This window comes from Danio rerio, chromosome 21 (genome assembly GCF_049306965.1).
Source record: "Danio rerio strain Tuebingen ecotype United States chromosome 21, GRCz12tu, whole genome shotgun sequence".
Classification (NCBI taxonomy): domain Eukaryota; kingdom Metazoa; phylum Chordata; class Actinopteri; order Cypriniformes; family Danionidae; genus Danio; species Danio rerio.
This window is the reverse complement of record NC_133196.1, coordinates 12,645,052-12,663,434: the sequence shown is the minus strand read 5'-3', so window position 1 is coordinate 12,663,434 and position 18,383 is coordinate 12,645,052. Positions and strand designations below refer to the sequence as shown.

Below are 18,383 nucleotides of genomic sequence, written 5' to 3'. Positions count from 1 at the left end.
TTTTCCCTGAGTCATCTGTTAAACTGCATCTCAATCATCCAAAATACTTCAAAAGACCTACTGGAACTCGCATGGACCCAAGACTCTCACAAAAATCAGTCAAGTTTAGTGAAGGAAAAATCATGGTTTAAAGTTACATTTTGTATGGGGGCATGTGAGAGATCTGCAGAGTGGATGACAACATCAACACCCTGAGGTATCAAGACATATGTGTTGCCCATTACATTACAAACCACAGGAAAGCGCAAATTCTTCAGCAGGATAGCGCTCCTTCTCATACTTCAGCCAAGTTCGTGAAATCGAAGAAGGTCAAGATGCTCCAGATTTGGCCAGCCCAGTCACCAGACATGAACATTATTGAGCATGTCTGGGGTAAGATGAAGGAAGAGGCATTGAAAATGAATCTGAAGAATCGTGTTGAACTCTGGGAGTCCTGCAATTCCAGATGACTTTATTATAAGTTGAGTCATTGCAGAGATGTATGGATGCAGTTCTCCAAGCTATCTCCAGCATACACCATATTAATTCTTTTTCCACTGCACCATGACTTTATATTCTATACTGTACATTATTTCGGTTAAGTGTCAAGACTTTTGTCTAAACCAAGTGAGAGCTTACTGTTCTAATTAAATAATTAAAAATTAAGGCATGATTTTATTTTGGTAAAATAAGCGTAATCTAGAGGCCTTTGCCTTTCATACAGTATAAGCCACTTCTGATACCAAATGATCAATTAGAAGTTATTATTTGTTATTCCTAAAACTTGAATAGGCAACAAGACTTTTGTCAGGTAGTGTATAATGAACAAATCATTTCAGAATTTAGTATTGACTGTGCTATCCCTACAGCAGTTAGTTTGAATTGTTCAGTTGTTGTTTTCTTTTGTAAGTTTCTTTAAGCATACTTGATGCAAGATGTCCTTTATAAGCATGATCTAGAAGAAAATCTACAAGTCCTTTTTTGTCACGTACAGCATGTGCTCTGCTGATATCTTCTTGTCAATCGTTAAGCTTCAAATGAATGTGAAGATATTTTCCCTTTGTCAAAGTAGCGTTGAGGGAATGTTACTGAATGTTGAAAATATTAGTGTCCTAGTAGCTACTAAAATCAGCTGTCAATCATCTATGCGGATTTTGACATTCTCTTTAAAAATGTGCACATGTTTTCAAAATATTTCAACAATGGCTGATTTATAACCTCTGTTGTTATTGCTGTAGGTGATATCAATGGAACTGAATGTTCCAGCTATAAGCGTTTCATTTTCTGGGTCGTTTGCTTGGCTGTGTCTGTATTTTCCTTGTATTTTTTACATTTAAACAATTCTATGATTATGTATAATGATAGAATGAGTAATTATGCTTCATTTCCCTCTTCGTGTTTGAAGCTGTCGTAGATCATTTAGCAATGATTGGTATTCAGATCTCCGAAATTCCCTCTAAAAAGCCCTAATTCATTCCTTTATGGTGATTTGTTGCATGTAGAAACCTAAACAACTCCTTTGATGCATAGAAAACCAGTTTATTCACTATTCATGAAACGTTATTTGTCAGTGTGATATGAAAGCAACTTCGTTTATTAGAAATCTTCCTTAAAGAAGTATCATAGGCTAAACAGAGAACAAAGACACACTTGTTCAGCGCGGCATTGCCTACATTCCTGACGATATAGGCCACTTGAAATACAACAAAGGGTGCAATACAAACAACAATGAATGATCAGGCATGGGAGTGTTACTTTGGCATGACTAAATCAGTAAGGTTATATTATATAAAGGTTGTTATAAATTAAATAGCTCCTTTGAAATTGATTTTGCAATATAGTTTAATGTCTAATTCTAAAAGTTATTTCCATTTCTCCAGGGAAAACGGCAGGTTGTTAATGTCAGGGATATTGTTAGCTCTGAGGTTTTTAATCAGTTGACATTAATTCAAAATGTTTTTTTTTTTTTAAATGTGTTTATTTATTCATTTTCTTTTCGGCTTAGTCCCTTTATTAATCATGTGTCACCACAGACACCCAAAATGTGTTAATATCATCATATAAGTTCTATTTTAAAGTGTGTAAATTGAAGTCCATGTGAAATCCAGATTGACTTATTTTACTAGTGCGCACTTTCAGTCTTAAAGTGAACATTCAATTTATGAAGGTTAAGTCACTGAAAAATAAACTTGTTTTTGGTAATCTCCTTTTGGTAATCTCGCTGTTCGCTTCAGCTCTAGAATGTCAGTCTATCACTGATGATGTCAGTTTGGGTAAAATATGCTTAGCCACATCCCCTCCAACCATTAGTTTGCTGTAAGTGAAAGATAAGAGGAAGAGCACAAAAACAAAACCCTGCCCCTTAATCAACACTTTTCAGAACATTTCAGTACGTGACATTTCAGAAATCCATCATCAAACTGAAATAAAAGTCTTCAACAACTTACACCAGGAGCAGACTTTGTTCAGGAAAAACTACACCTTTTAGGAAATGCTTTAATCTTTGTGCTGTCCTACAATTCTGTATACACCTTTGTCTTTCAGGTCAAAAAAGACCCACTAAACCTCTAAAATAACAGGCTAAATTTAAGTTCAATCCTCAAATCTATTTTTGGTGATCTCTTGTCATCCTTTTGTAACTTGCGGGGCCATACACACCTTGCGTAGTCCACATATAGGGCTAATTGGTACTGTTGTATACTGAACGGTTGTGAATTGCATCAATGGACCTTGATCTCTGCTTTGTCAACTTTTGATGTTGAAAATTCAACTCTTCAGTTTAACAGTGAGTTTTATTGACATTTTAGTAGTTTGAAATAATATAGAGAGAAATCAGTCTGTAAAATAGCAAAAAATGTACTGGCAGTTTATTATAGGATTTTTGTACCATAGTATACAACAAATGTTAAAAATGTTAATAAAAATGTTTTAACTTGTAAACTTTGCAACTTGTAAAGGTTTAATGTTATGAGAGAAAAGATCAAGATCTAATAATGCAATTCAAAAACCTATAAAGTGTATAGGCCAAAGTTGGCCCATGGTAAGTTTTGATTTGGCCCGCCACCCCCTCTGAGAATTTCAAACTTAATGTAAAATTGTATTTGTTTGTTTTATTGTTAAGCTACAAACAAGCTATCTGAAATTAAATTCTTCAATTTAAATGGTGTAAATTATTCAGATTTAAAATGTACATACGACAGACTTTGGTGAGTGAATCAAGGCAAAGGCAGTCTCTGCTTGAAGACCGTATTCCGCTTTAAACTTCACTGTGTTATAAATGTCACTGTTCATGTTTTTATGGCAATAAGTTATAGTTTAAAAACGTTACACTGCAATAGTGTATATGATTCAAAGAAATGTTTTATATTTATTTTTTATATAATGAAAATAATTAGGAAATTGCCCATGCCAAATTTAATGTAAACTAGTTTGGTCTTCAGCCCACGGCTATCATTATTGATGTTTGATTTTTGGCCCTTCAAACGAAAAACTTTGGGCACCCCGAATGTAAGAAATGTAATGTAATTTTTGAAAAGGCAACGTCAACACTTCAACTTCATCTATCTTAAGCTGATTTGACTTAATCTGCATTGTAAAAAGCGCTATTAAAATAAAGAATTGAATATGTATGTAGTATATAATATTTTCAATTAAGTAATCTTATCATTGCAATAATTAAGAACATGTTTTTTCGTATTAATTACGTTAATCTTTTACTTTCACTTTGCTACTGCTTTCTTCAAGTTGCATTGAATATTTTTAAATGATTTGTAAACAGTGTATTTGGTTGTATTTTGTTGAAATTGCAAAGGCCACCAAGTTTCAGTCTATTCAACAAAATCTCTGACAATATTTTTTGTAAAGATTTCCACTAACTTATATTATATTCAACTTACAAAGTCACATTCAAATATACAGTAAGATTCATTGCTGTTGTATTTAGTGAAACCCAGTTTGAGTGTACACCCACTTTTGAACTTTCCCTTTGATTCCGTATGGCATTTAGCCCAATGGATATGATTTCATTAATGCTGCATTTTGAAAGATATGAAACTATTTGCAGTCATTAAGCCGTGGACAGTACCTTTTTGGCATCTCTGATTTATTGACATTCCTGTCCAAAGACTAACAAAGACATAATGTGGGTGGAGGTGTTAAAGTAAGTCATCAATAGAGATAATTTGCCATTCAATGCGGAAAAACCAATCAAGGCATAAGGAAACTGTACATGGAGGATTTCATTAAGGAAACAACTTCTTCCCTCTTGAATGTGTCACATTTAACTATAAATAAAATGTTGTATTATTGTAAAACAACCAGGAAATTGTGTTGCCTGTTGTTAAATGCAACAATAAAATATTTGGCACAAAATATTACACTTTTATAACATACATCAACACAGTTTAAAGTATGATATACTGTACTGTAAAATATAATCAACAAAGTGAATGTAAATGAAAACTAAATGAAAAACCTTATTTTTTAATTGTCTTTGTCCTATCCCTTTAAAATAACAAACACTGTACACCCCTCTATATTTATACTAACACTGGTTTGTTTATTTATTAATTTGTGTATGTAATTATGTATGTTTGTACTTTCATTTTAGTTTTCTTTTATTTCTCTAATTTTACTTTCCAAAATGAATCATCATTGCACTTATCAAGTTTGCAATGAAGATAAGGCTTGTTAACTATTTTTTATGATCAATGAAGGAATTAAAGGCTTTGCTTTGTTTTTTCATCTTCATTTACAAGTAGCAGGGTATTTAGAGCTACTGTATATTTCTGTCCATTTGCATCTCGTCCCTTTCTGCCCCTTGGCAGCATAGTCGCAAACTACCGTTACCCCTAAAAACATGTTCTTAATCCCTTAGTGTCACGGCAGGGCCACACGCGGCAGTAATGGTCCTTTTAAAGTGTCACCCACTGTATATGACCATAGTAAGATGACATTGCTCAAAACTGCTAAAAATGCTGTTGTTGGTAGAAATTAACTGTAACGTGATTTGTACTGTTATTTTACATGTATTTATAGATATATCTTTGCATCATAAAGTGTTTCATTCTTACAAAGTATAAATGCAAACACTTTTTTAAATGTTTTTTACTTTTATTTTTTTTTATCTTGGTGTGATTCTGAAGTCAGATCTAAGTTTCAATAGTCATGTCAAAGCAGTAACTAAGTCAGCATACTATATCTCAAAACATTGGAGGAATTAGATGCTTTGTTTCCAGTGAGAACTTGTCCATGCTTTTATCACCAGTAGGCTGGATTACTGTGCTGGACTCCTCATTGGCCTTCCCAAAAAACACAGTCAGACAAAACAGTTTCACTGTATATAATGCAATAACAATATATTCAAACTAGTTTCTTTGCTTTGTATTTAAAAAAATTTTTAAACTTCAATTATTGCTTATTTTGTGCAACAAAATAGATTTTAGCTTAATTTCTATGTATTTATTATACAATAATCTTTATTTAAAGCTTGATTGAACATTGATTTGCTTTCTAATAGCCCAATCTTAACAGTGTTTAGTGTAAGTGTATTATGTGTGTAGTGTATTTTGATGTGTGTTTTGGTCATTTTTGTATTGTTTGTTCATTTTTAATGTATTCTTAATAGTGCAACTTTTTTAAGTTATTTTGTTGATCAAATTGAAAAAATTTGAGATTTTAATGTCAGAAAACTGAAATAAAATGATAAATACAATATATTTAATTGATCCGTTGAATTCTAATTGATTATAACTAATAATTTGCATTAAACCCTAATGAAGTATTTTTAATACAAGAACATGTGGATATGTATTATATATGTATTATATGTATATATGTATTATATACATGTGCAATATTTATGTATATAATACATATATTTTAATTCACTAAATCTAAAGTAACTTACCAGATTTTTTTAAGGTGTCAATTTAACATTCTGTATAAATGGTTGCACTACTTATCTGATGTGTTATATCTGTCCTATGGCGTCACCTCGTTTTAACTCGCATTTATTAAGCTCAATACAAACATTGTATGCGCAAAAATCGGCCCACAGAGCACAACCCTTCCTTTGTTCAGGTTTGACAGCAAAGAATGAGTTTGTTAACATACATCAACTAAATGAAGACCAGAGGAATTCTTTACCCATAGCCAAAAATACAGAACACATCTGCTTTCAATAGTAGTTTATGAGCTATGAAAGTCTATATTATTGTGTATAATAATTGATTTGAAAAACAGGCATATTGATTATTTTAGAAAAAATAATGAAAAACAATTAAAGGTTAACCCTTGTTTACTGTTCTTTAGTTACAGTATGTTTGGGACTGTTTTTGCCCCATTTCTTTCCATTATAGCCACATTTTTTGATCGCAAAGCCATGACACCAAATAATCATGCTTTCTTGATTTTGGTTTCTCTAGTTGGCAAGTTTTTACTGTTGAAAGCCAGAAACTAACTTTTTTTTTGCACTGTAACTGATGATCAACAGTAAATTACCAATTTGACCTCTTCTCAAACAAGGAAAAACAGCAACAACCAAGAATGCAAATGCTGTCATGGCTTTGCAATCAAAAAATGTCATCATATTTGAAATCAATTGGGTAAAAATAGCCCAGAGTGTATAGAGTCTATACAGAGTGTATAGAGTTTTTGAAAGCTTTTAAAGCATTTTCCCAAAATATATGTCAAAATAAGATTTGTCACAAAAGTCATTCCATTTGCTGAAAGTTGTGGGCAAATTAAGACTTAAAATCCCCCCAGAGTGGTTGAAAACATCCCCAACAGCACACAACACAAGATTAATATTTTCCAGATTTTGCTTTGTTTGTTTACTTTTTGTAATAATTTGCACATCTATGCGGTTTATTTGACTGCTTTTTTTTCAGACTTTCAGTAGAATAACAACCTTATTGAATGCAAAAGATCAATTTCATAACATCAAGGCCTTCATGTTCAAAAGACTTCTCCTCCTAGAAAAGATTCTTCTGCGCTTAGTTACAAAACTGCATATGATTTTTTGTTTGTTTGGGCAACTGGAAAGAGTACCTTTATCTCGGCTTGCAATGACGTTGTGCAATCGCCGCGCTTCTTAAAGATAAGGATATATACAGTTGAGACAGTTGATCCGTCTGGTTTCTGTCCTGTCAGCTTTGGTTTCTCCCCAGTGATGTCAGGAGATTATTAGTCTGTGCTTTTTATTTGTTTTAAATCCCTGTCTGGTGGCTTTTGTGTCATAAGTTGGAAAGCATGCTGTTTGTTTGCTGCAAAGTCACTGTAAATTAAACCGAGAGGCTTTTCTTAGAAGTTTAGGTCGTAGTTTTCCAGAAAGCTTGAAATTCATTGCATAGCTTACTCAAATATGTAGACACCAGCTAGTATTGTGTTTCCAGAAAGAACGCGTGCTTCAGCAAGATTGCAGGTCTTTAAAGGCTTGGTGTTTATTACATGGCGTGCAAGATTGATGTTTTTATGGTCTGCATCCTCAAAATGTCTTTTGTGTTTTTCACAGTTGTGTTGAAACTTATATTTAAGAAAACGACTTCTGTTCGTAAGCCTAAATTAGAGAGAAACCTATAATTTCCTAAATTTCCATGTCACTGCTATATAACAAGAATAATCCTGACAGCAGTTTTACTCATATTCCATAGTGAAGCATACTATAAAACATCAAAATTAGACACTTTGAGATGCTTAGAGTTGTTGGTGTTAATCTGGAAATGGTGGTCAAATCTATAGTTGTCTGCAATTCTGTTTAAATTCTAGAAAACATTTCCTGTTTTTACTGAAATTGTGAATTGAGGAGATGTAGATATAAACAGGGTCAAGATATACTGGTGATGTACAGTGAGATTCTAGTGATTTCTTCGAAAATCTAGTGATGTCCAGTGAGAGACTAGTGATGTCAAGTGAGATACTAGTGATGGTCAGTGAGAAACTTATGATGTACAGTGTGATTCTAGTGTTGTCCAGTGGGATACTAGTGATGTCTAGTGAGAGACTAATGATGTCCAGTCTAATTGTAGTGATTTCCTTGAAAAACTATTGATTGTCTAGTAAAAAACTAATGATGTCCAGTGAGATTCTAGTGATTTCTTTGAGATGCTAGTGATGTCCAGAGAGATACTAGTGATGTCCAGTGAGATACTAGTGATGTCGTGTGAGAAGCTAGTGATGTCCAGTGAGAAACTAGTCATGTCCAGTTAGAAACTAGTGATGTAGTGTGAGAAGCTAGTGATGTCCAGTGAGATACTAGTGATGTTTAGTGAGATACTAGTGATGTCGTGTGAGAAGCTAGTGATATTCAGTGAGATACTAGTGATGTTTAGTGAGATACTATTGATGTTGTGTGAGAAGCTAGTGATGTCCAGTGACAAACTAGTCATGTCCAGTTAGAAACTAGTGATGTCCAGTAAGATACTAGTGATGTCCAGTGAGATACTAGTGATGTCCAGTGAGAAACTAGTGATGTCCAGTGAGAAACCAGTGATGTCCAGTGAGAAACCAGTGATGTCCAGTGAGAAACTAGTGATGTCCAGTGGGAAACTAGTGATGTCCAGTGAGAAACTAGTGATGTCCAGTGAGAAACTAGTGATGTCCAGTGAGAAACTAGTGATGTCCAGTGAGAAACTAGTGATGTCCAGTGGGAAACTAGTGATGTCCAGTGAGATACTAGCGATGTCAAGTAGAGGTGTGAACCTATACTGGTGTCATGGTTCGGTTGCGATTATTATGCCATCAGTTCGGCTCAATTCGATGCATTGTTGATGTTTTCTATACACAATGTAATATGTTCTTTACTGCACCGCAATTCTGGTATTAAAATTAATGTATAAATATATTTATATACTATTTGTAATACATCTTTGTCCTTTAATACAAAAAGTCAGACATATGAACTGTACCTTTAAAAAGGTACAAATGGGTCCCTTAGAGAGAGGAAGGAGTACTTTTATTTTCTCAATCGCTGTGAAACAGGAGCTTTTGCTGTGTCAGTTAAAGACTGTCCAGCAAACACACACGCAGTGAAATTGTGCGCAGCTTGAAGCATTGTAAATACTTGCACTCGCCTCCCTCGAACCTGAACCAATACCGAATTGTCTGCGTCTGCATCGCGGTGCACTGAAGAAACAATTCATTTTGACATCCCCAATGTCCAGTGAAAAAAAACTAGTGATGTGATAAACTGATTTCTGTCAGACACTAGTGAGTTCTGTTCTGTGTAATCTTTATATTCTACAATCATTGCTGTTCTTTAATTTTAGATCACTTAAATTGTGTTTGACATAAAGTTTATTTGTCAAGTACTTTGCTTTCTGTTTTACTCGCATGCACTGTAAAAAATATATGTAAATTAGCATTTTCTCAACATGAAGGGATTGTGTGGAACACAGCATTTTTTACAGTGTAAAGCTACAAGTAAAATTTACTTTTCAATAATGAATTTGTGGAATAATGTGTTTATTAATTGTTGTGTCTGTAGGTCAGTGGAAGCAGTGCTGTGAGGAACTCATGAAGATTGAGGAACCGTCGGCGAGAAAAACAGTGTCAGTGACATTAAAACAAGGCTCTCTGTTTCATGAAATGGGTAAGAGCATTATGGGATTATGTCTATCAGAAATGTTTGTTTGTTTGTATGTTTGAGATTGTCCCTTTATGACATTAAAACTGGCTTCCCACGCTTATTGAAAGTACTTTAATTTTAGTCATGTTTAGAGATGGACACGTCTGCTCCTTTCCCATCTTGGTATGTCAGGATACCAGCTATTTTCATTATTTAACATATTTTAGACTAGTTTCATCATCTCAAATTTTTCAAATCATCTCAAACTTTGAGTGTCTAAAATAACGCCTGATTGCGACCCAGAGAGCATTTTAATTGCTGTGTCATGAAATTTAACAAATTTGTCAGTGATTTAACAAACTTCTCTAAAAACGTAAAATTACTTCACATTTAAGATTTTTTTAAACAAAGTAAAAAAAATATTCAACAAACTACACTTTTTTTCATCAATATTAAAGAAATTGTGTGGTATTTAATTATTAGCAACTTTAACGCCATTGACTTGAATTAATTTAATTAACCACAACTGCTCAAAAATGTAAAAAATGTATTAATCTGACAATTTTGAAAGCACTGCAGATGATAGGTGAAATATTACAGACCTTTCATGGCTGGTAAGTGCTTTAAAATGTCCTTAAATCTGATGTTTATGCTAGAGCAGGAACCCTATACATCAGGGATGGGCAAACTCTTCAAAAGCGCTTGTACTGCATGTCAACAAATAAATATACTCTAAATAAAAGCTTGCTTATTTTAGCTCAGATATACATTAAATATATATATATTTTTTTTTTAACATTTTCATATATAATTTATTATTAGATGAACAATTATTAGACTTACAACCTACAATTCTAGCATGTATAGCAGAGATGAGCAAACATGATCCATGAGGGCCAGTGTCCTGCATAGTTTTGCTCCAGCCATAATCAAACTCTGTCTGTAGCCTTGTAGTTATCTTGAAGACACTGATTAGTTTGTTCAGCTGTGTTTGATTAGTGCAGGAGCAAAACTCTGCAGGGACATCGGCCCTCATGGATCATATTTGCCCATCCCTGCTGTACATACTAGAATTGTAGGTTGTAAGTCTAATAATTGTACATCTAATAATAAATTCTATTGACAAATTATTTATATTTAATATACATCTGAGCTAAAATACCCAAGCGTTTGTTTTGAGTATATTTATTTGTTGACATGAAGTAGAAGCGCTACAATATTGCAACACACAGTAAGTGAACTTCTGAACCAGGATGATAAGATCTATTTATGCTATTTACCATTTGGCTATGATTTCCTTTTGTGCTGAACTTGATTCTTATCTCTAGCAGTCAGTGTTGTTTACATTGCACCAGCATCATTCATTTCAATTATTTGTTTTTTTTTTTCCTTCCAGCATTCGGTATTCACGCATATTTTCATAAAGCTTAAGAATTGATCAAATGAACTAGATTAGTTAAAGTGAATAAAGATTCCTGAAAGACTTATTAACTTACTAACTCATTAATTTATTAGATGCAACTGCAGTAAATTTCATGTAGTTAGTGTTTTATAGATGTTATAGATTATGTATATCTAGATCAAGGGCACTCAACCCTGTTCCTGGAGATCTACCTTCCTACAGATTTCAGCTCCAACCCTTGAACAAACACGCCTGAACCAATGAATTGAGAGCTGAACAGCACTTGATAATTACAGACAGGTGTGTTTGATATGGGTTGCAACTGAAACCTGCAGGAAGGTAGATCTCCAGGAACAGAGTGGGTCACCTCTAATGTAGATCATCTTGCAATCAATTATAATAGATTGTAATTTACATAAACATGTATCTGATACGGTGACGTAGTGGTGCAGTAGGTAGTGCTGTCGCTTCACAGCAAGAAGGTTGCTGGTTCGAGCCTCTGCTGGATCAGTTAGCATTTCTGTGTGGAGTTTGCATGTTCTCCCTGTGTTTTCATGGGTTTCCTCTGGGTGCTCCGGTTTCCCCGTACAGTCCAAAGACATGCCGTACAGGTGAATTTTGTAGGCTAAATTGTCCGTAGTGTATGAGTGTGAATGAATGTAAATGAATGTTTACCAGTGATGGGTTGTGGCTGAAAGGGCATCCGCTGTGTAAAAACATGCTGAAGTTGGCGGTTCATTCCGCTGTGGCGACCCCAGATTAATAAAAGGACTAAGCCGAAAAGAAATTGAATAAATGTGTCTGATACTGTATGTGTGAGACTGCAGGCTGATGATTATTAATTAGTAAAATCTACTAGAACTGAAACTAAAACTATACCTAACTAAAGTACCTCAAATGAATCTTGGCTGGAATAAAATAAAGTTTAAATATTTAATAATATAATATTTGATATAAAAAGTTCATTCATTAATTTTCCTTTGGCATAGTGCCTTTATTCATCAGAGGTTGCCACAGCGGAATGAACTGCCAACTTGTCCAGCATATGTTTTACACAAGCGGCAACCTCCCGCTCTCCCTCAGGAAGCCAATACGGAAGTAACTAAAACTGCAATTCATCCGAAATTCCGCTAGTCCTGGCTGCTCCTGGCTCCATAACAGGGCAAATTTCAATTGAGCCCATTGTTAGAATGGCCAACTTTACAGCAGAAAAAAAGGTGTTTACAGCCTGGTACAAAAAAAGATTTTGGTTAATACAGCTAATATTACCCTTCATGACAACTGTGAGGGGGTAAATTTTTTTTAGAACTCATCCGTTTCCTTTATATTAAGTTATATTAAGTTTGCATAATTAAGGGAGTGGCCACTTGAGTGACAGCTTGGTCTCGTTGGTCCAAGCACAATTGGTCATACTACAAACGAGTCACAGGTGATAAAGTATTAAGCGTTCTCCCAAAGTAAAGTGTGTCTGAACCAGGTCCAAGCTAAATGCCAGCAGGTGTCTGTAGCTCCGCTCACTCTCCGCCTCTTTGCCCTTGTTTGGTATCCTGCCGTGAGTGTGATGACACGCGAACAAAATGGCGACGGTTGGCCGCGCCTACTTGTGGCTTCTTTTGCGCTCTTCAGAAACCTATAGGTGACGTCATGGATACTACGTCCATATATTTTACAGTCTATGGTTTTACACAGTGGATGCCCTTGAAGCTGCAACTCAGTACTGGAAAACACCCATACACACTCATTTATATACAAACACTATGGACAATTTAGTTTATTCGATTCACCTATAGCGCATGTCTTTGGAGGGAACTCATGCCAATACGGGGAGAACTATGCAAATTTCACACAGAAATGCCAACTGACCCAGCCGGCACTCGAACCAGCCACTTTCTTGCTGTGAGGCGACAGTGCTAACCATCGAGCCACCTTGCCACCCGATATAAAAAGTTAAAAACTTAATGTATCATTAAATAAAATAAAAAAATAAAAAGTTATAAAAGGTAATGTATTATTCTATTCTATTTGCATTAATATTAACAGATTAATAAGTCTTATGCTAAATGTATTGTTTTTTTTTTTTCTTATGCTAGTTAATCCATTTATAAATACAACTAACTTTAGAAAATGGAACTTTTTTGTAAATAACAGAAATAACTAAAACCTTAAATAAGTATGAAATGCAGAATTAAAACCTATAATTCAAGCTGTTAATACAAACTTGCTTATTTATAAAACTTAAGGTACCACTTTGTGATAGCTACACATTATAAATCATTTATTAAGCATTACCAAAAAGTTCATTCTTTCACTCATTAATTTTCCCTTGGCTTAGTCCCTTATTTATCTGGGGTCACAACAGTGGAATAAACCACCCATTACTCTGTCATATGATGCCCTTCCAGCCACAACCCATCACTGGGAAACACCCATACACTCACATTCACACTCATGCACTACGACCAATTTAGTTTATTCAATTCCTCTATAGCGTATGTCTTTCGACTGTGGGGGAAACCGAAGCACTCAGAAAGTGGGTTTCCTCCGGGTGCTCCGGTTTTTCCCACAGTCCACAGACATGAGGTATAGGTGAATTGGGTAGGCTAAATTATCCGTAGTGTATGTGTGTAAATGAGTGTGTATGGATTTTTCCAAGAGATGGGTTGCGGCTGGAAGGGCATCTGCTGCGTAAAACATGTGCTGGATAAGTTGGCGGTTCATTCCGCTTTAGCGACCCCGGATTAATAAAGGGACTAAGCCGAAAAGAAAATGAATGAATGAATGAATATCTTATTATGGCAGCATGGTGGCTTAGTGGCTAGAACTGTCACTTCAAAGCAAGAAGGTCGCTTGTTCAAGTTTGGGATTTGGCATTTCTGTGTGGGGTTTGCATGTTTTCTCCATGTTTGTGTTTCCTCCGGGTGCTTCGGTTTCCTCCACAGTCCAATGACATGCGGTATTTGTGAATTAAAACATATGTTGGTATAGTTGGTGGTTCATTCTGCTGTGGTGACCCCTGATAAATTAGAGACTAAGCTGAAGGGAAATGAATGAATGAATATCTTATTATGCAGGCATATGATTAGAATTACTTACACTCTCAGAAATAAAGGTACGCGATCTGTTACTTGGGTGGTATCTTCAAAAGTTTCACATTTGTACTTAAAGGGTCCATATTGGTCGATCAAAGTATATATTAGTACCTAAAAATTTAAAGAGGAACACTGTTGTCATTTTTAGGTACTAAAATGTACCTTTTAGGTATTAATATAGACCTTTTATGTATAAATTTGCACCTTTTGAAGAGGTACCACCCTAGTGACAGTTTGCTTACCTGAGAGTTTATGTTATGTATTTGTATATGTTATGTATGTGTGTATGAGTGTATGCTATGTGTGTATGTTATGTATATGTGTATGCTTTATTAAGTCAACTTCATCCAGTTTTCTGATCTACAGCTGTAGTCAGAATTATAAGCCTCCCTTTGATTTTTTTTTTTTTAATTTTATTTCTTTGTTTTAATATTTCCCAAATTACGTTTATCAGAGTAAGGAAATTTTCACAGTATGTCAGATATTTTTTTTTTCTTGAGAAAGTATAATTTGTTTTATTTCGGCTAGAATAAAAGCAGTTTTAATTTTTTTTAAAAGCCATTTTAAGGTCAAAATAATTAACCCCTATGCTATTTTTCCCCTGATAGTCTACAAAACAAACCATCATTATACAATAACTTGCCTAATTACCCTGACCTGCCTAGTTAACCTAATTAACCTAGTTAACCCTTTAAATGTCACTTTAAGCTGTATCGAAGTATCTTGAATTTTTTTTGTGTGTGAAATATTATTTACTGTCATGATGGCAAAGATAAAATAAATCAGTTGTTAGAAATAAGTTACTAAAACTATTATGTTTAGAAATGTGTTGAAAAAAATCTGCTCTCTGTTAAACAGAAATTGGGAAAAAAATAAACGGGGGCTAATAATTCAGGGGGGCTAATAATTCTGACTTCGACTGTAATCTAAGGTTATTTATATTTTGTAAACTAAACTATTAAAACAAACTACAACATTCTCTCAGTGATGCTATATGTGATGCAACACAGTATCATGTGTTGTCATTAAATTTAATTGTCACCTTTGTAAAACAACATAATGCGTTCTCTCCCACTTATCGCATATTTAATACCTTTCATTTAATGGTTTAACGCCTAACCATGTTTAATCCTATACCCAGTTACCTTTTGCGTATGTCTTTAAAATAAACAAAAGATATTTTTTGTTTATATTCTAGATATTTCTTAACATTTCGATTTAATCTAGCATATCGAACATTACTACGCCTACTGAGAGAAAAATCCACCTGTTTCACCTGTGACCGTATCAGGCATGTTGTGGTGTTAATTTGAGCGTCTCCACCCTGTAGGTGAGGTTAGTTGTGTTAGCTGACAGACAGGTGTAGCAAGAGTCGATGCAGACGTGCCGTCAGGCTATTCATTTCTCATGAGGCTTATCGAGGCGCTGAACCAAAAGGAAACACCATGTCTTTAGACTGCCGATCTTTACAGATCCAAACAAAGAGCCCAGACTAATGTAGATTGTGACAGTGCAGGCAAACAGGATAAAACAAGTTCTCCAGTTGAGTACTTTTTTTTTTAATGTTACATTTAAATATGCAAATGACATATTACATTTGCATACAGCACATTAATTTGATTATTGATTGGGTTAAGTCAAGTTCCAAAATAAATAATATTTCACTGTTTTCATTGTAATTTGTCATAAATAAGCAGGCAGGTTATGCATGAATAAACCCATTTGCAAGTTTAAATATGCAAATGAAGCATTCCATTTGTACCACAGTATTCTAGACATTAATTGGGTTAGGTCAAGTTCAAAAAATCTTTAACTAATAATATTTCACTGTTTTCAATGTAAAATAGCTTAAAAATAGGCAAGTTACATATGAGCAAGTCTTTTGTAAATTTAAATATGCAAATGAAGCATTCAATTTCTAGCACAGAACATTAATTAGATAAAGTCAAGGTTAAACATAATTTGTTAATTTCTAAAAAAAAATTATATTTCATTGTTTTCACTATAAAATGTTGTAAATAGGCTGATAGGTTTTTGTCATTTGTAAATTTAAATATGCAAATGAAGCATTGCATTTCTAGCACAGTAATCTGAACATTAAATAGATGAAGTTGAGGTTAGAAAAATCTTGTTTGTTTTGGAGAAAATACATAATATTTCAAGGTTTTCAGTGTAAAATGTGGAAAATAAGTAGGCAGGTTATGTATAAACAAATCATTTGTAAATTTAAATATGCAAATGAAGTATTACATTTCTAGCACAATAATATAAACATGGATGAGATGAATTTAAGTAAAAAATATTGTTTAATTTATAAGAGAATAAATAATTTTTAATTGTTTTTACTGTAAACAGTTGTAAATAAGCTGGCAGGTTATGTAAATTTGTAAATTTAAATATGCAAATGAAGAATTGCATTTCTACCAAATTAATCTGAACCGCAATTGAATTAAGTCAAGGTAAAATATAAAAAATAACAATAAAAAAATATGTATGTATGTATGTATGTATGTATGTATGTATGTATGTATGTATGTATGTATGTATTTATGTATGTATATATATATATATGTGTGTGTGTGTGTGTGTGTGTGTGTGTGTGTGTATGTGTGTGTGTGTGTGTGTGTGTGTGTGTGTGTGTGTGTGTGTGTGTGTGTGTACATACATACATACATGCATACATACATACATACATATTTTTTATTATTGTTATTTTTACCTGTATGTATATTTTCAATATTCTTTTAACCTTTACATTAGATTGAAAAAATATACTATTAAATCTCAGTACTAAATAATTTGCCTGCAGTATATCACCCAAAGAAATGACAAAAAAAACCAAACAAACAAAAAGAGAAACTATTATTAAAAAGTGAATAATGTGTTTGCTGACTGCCGTTTCTTTACTTCATATTGCATAACTCACTTGAAAACAAAACAGCTTGACCTTTATGAAAAAAAAAAGTTGTTTCTCAGTTGTACAACCTGTCTTTCCTTCAGGGAAACAAATAACCGGATATCTTTGAATAGTGTTTTAATCAGAACAAATTCCTCAGACCCCAGTGGTATTCTTGGCAAAACAAAAAGTAAAATAAAAATCTTTGTTTGTCTCTCAGACGAATGAAAGTCTTACAGGTTTGGAATGGCATGACGGAGTCATTTTTTGGGTGTCAATCTCTGTATCGGTAATTGACACAGTATGCTAAACATGCAACATGTACAATAGACCTATTTAAATGATATGGACATGATAATGAGGGCTGTCAAAGCAAATATGTGTGATTTATGAAATATTTTTAAAGCCATTATTTTGAAAACACATATTAATAGATGTATTTTAGATGTCATTGTCATTTAGGTTTTTTGCTGATATAATTTATTTAAAATATTCATATTTTTAATTAATGTTTTTATATGTAGATTTGTTTATGCTTTACATTAATAAACAACAATATACAGTTGTAAATGTGCTTGACTTAATCATAATGAATCTCGCTTCAAACAGAACTCTTAAAATGACTGGTAATTTTTGATTGTTACATTTTATTAATGAAAACAAAATTTTCTTAATAAATTTAGATTGAAGCTGGAAAATTTTTATGAAATTAAAATAATGATACTCAATTAAAAACAAGTGTATTACCTTCTGCCTTTCAAATGATCAATCCATTTCATTCTTCCTTGGTATAATTTTTGTCAGCAATCAACTTTTAATTTTTATATATATTTTTAAATATATTTTAATTTATAAATTTGGTGAATATTATTTGTTGTATAATTGATGTATTTTTGAATATTCATATTTTAAATATAAAATGAATATGTGGTGTTTAACAGTAATATTTGGTTAAATGTTCTTAATGCCTTCATAAATCAGACATTTAAAATAAATTAAAGCTGTAATGGTAATTTAAAATGGGCATAATTTATACATATCGCTCAAAACATATTTAATATTTTTAATTTGAGTATTTTTAAATCCATTTCTTTGTTTTTTTTTTGTTTTTTTACATTAAACCTTATTTATTCAGTTTCTAACAATAAATATACATTCAATTTATTTTGCAAACAACGTAAAAATGTGTAAAGAACTGCAAACTTTCAAAATTAAGAAAACATTTTTACCAGACCATCTTTTATCTAACAGCTGTCAAATTTCCAGAAAAAAAAAACACCAAAAAAAAAAAAAAAAAAAAACCTTTATGACAAATTCACTAGTGGTCTGAAAATGACAATAACATTGTTTATATATATATATATATATATATATATATATATATATATATATATATATATATATATATATATATATATATATATATATATATATTAGAGCTGTGAACCTACA

The 18,383-nt window shown here is 33.0% G+C and overlaps 1 protein-coding gene across 1 annotated transcript in view; it reads left to right on the top strand.

The window, feature by feature from the left end:
• rtknb (rhotekin b) overlaps window positions 1-18,383 on the top strand; it is a 73,177-nt gene that overhangs the window by 33,580 nt on the left and 21,214 nt on the right. Inside the window, exon 11 of the mRNA NM_001328566.1 lies at window positions 9,464-9,568. Coding sequence (NP_001315495.1) covers window positions 9,464-9,568 — 105 coding nt within the window. The remainder of the gene's footprint in view (window positions 1-9,463; window positions 9,569-18,383) is intronic.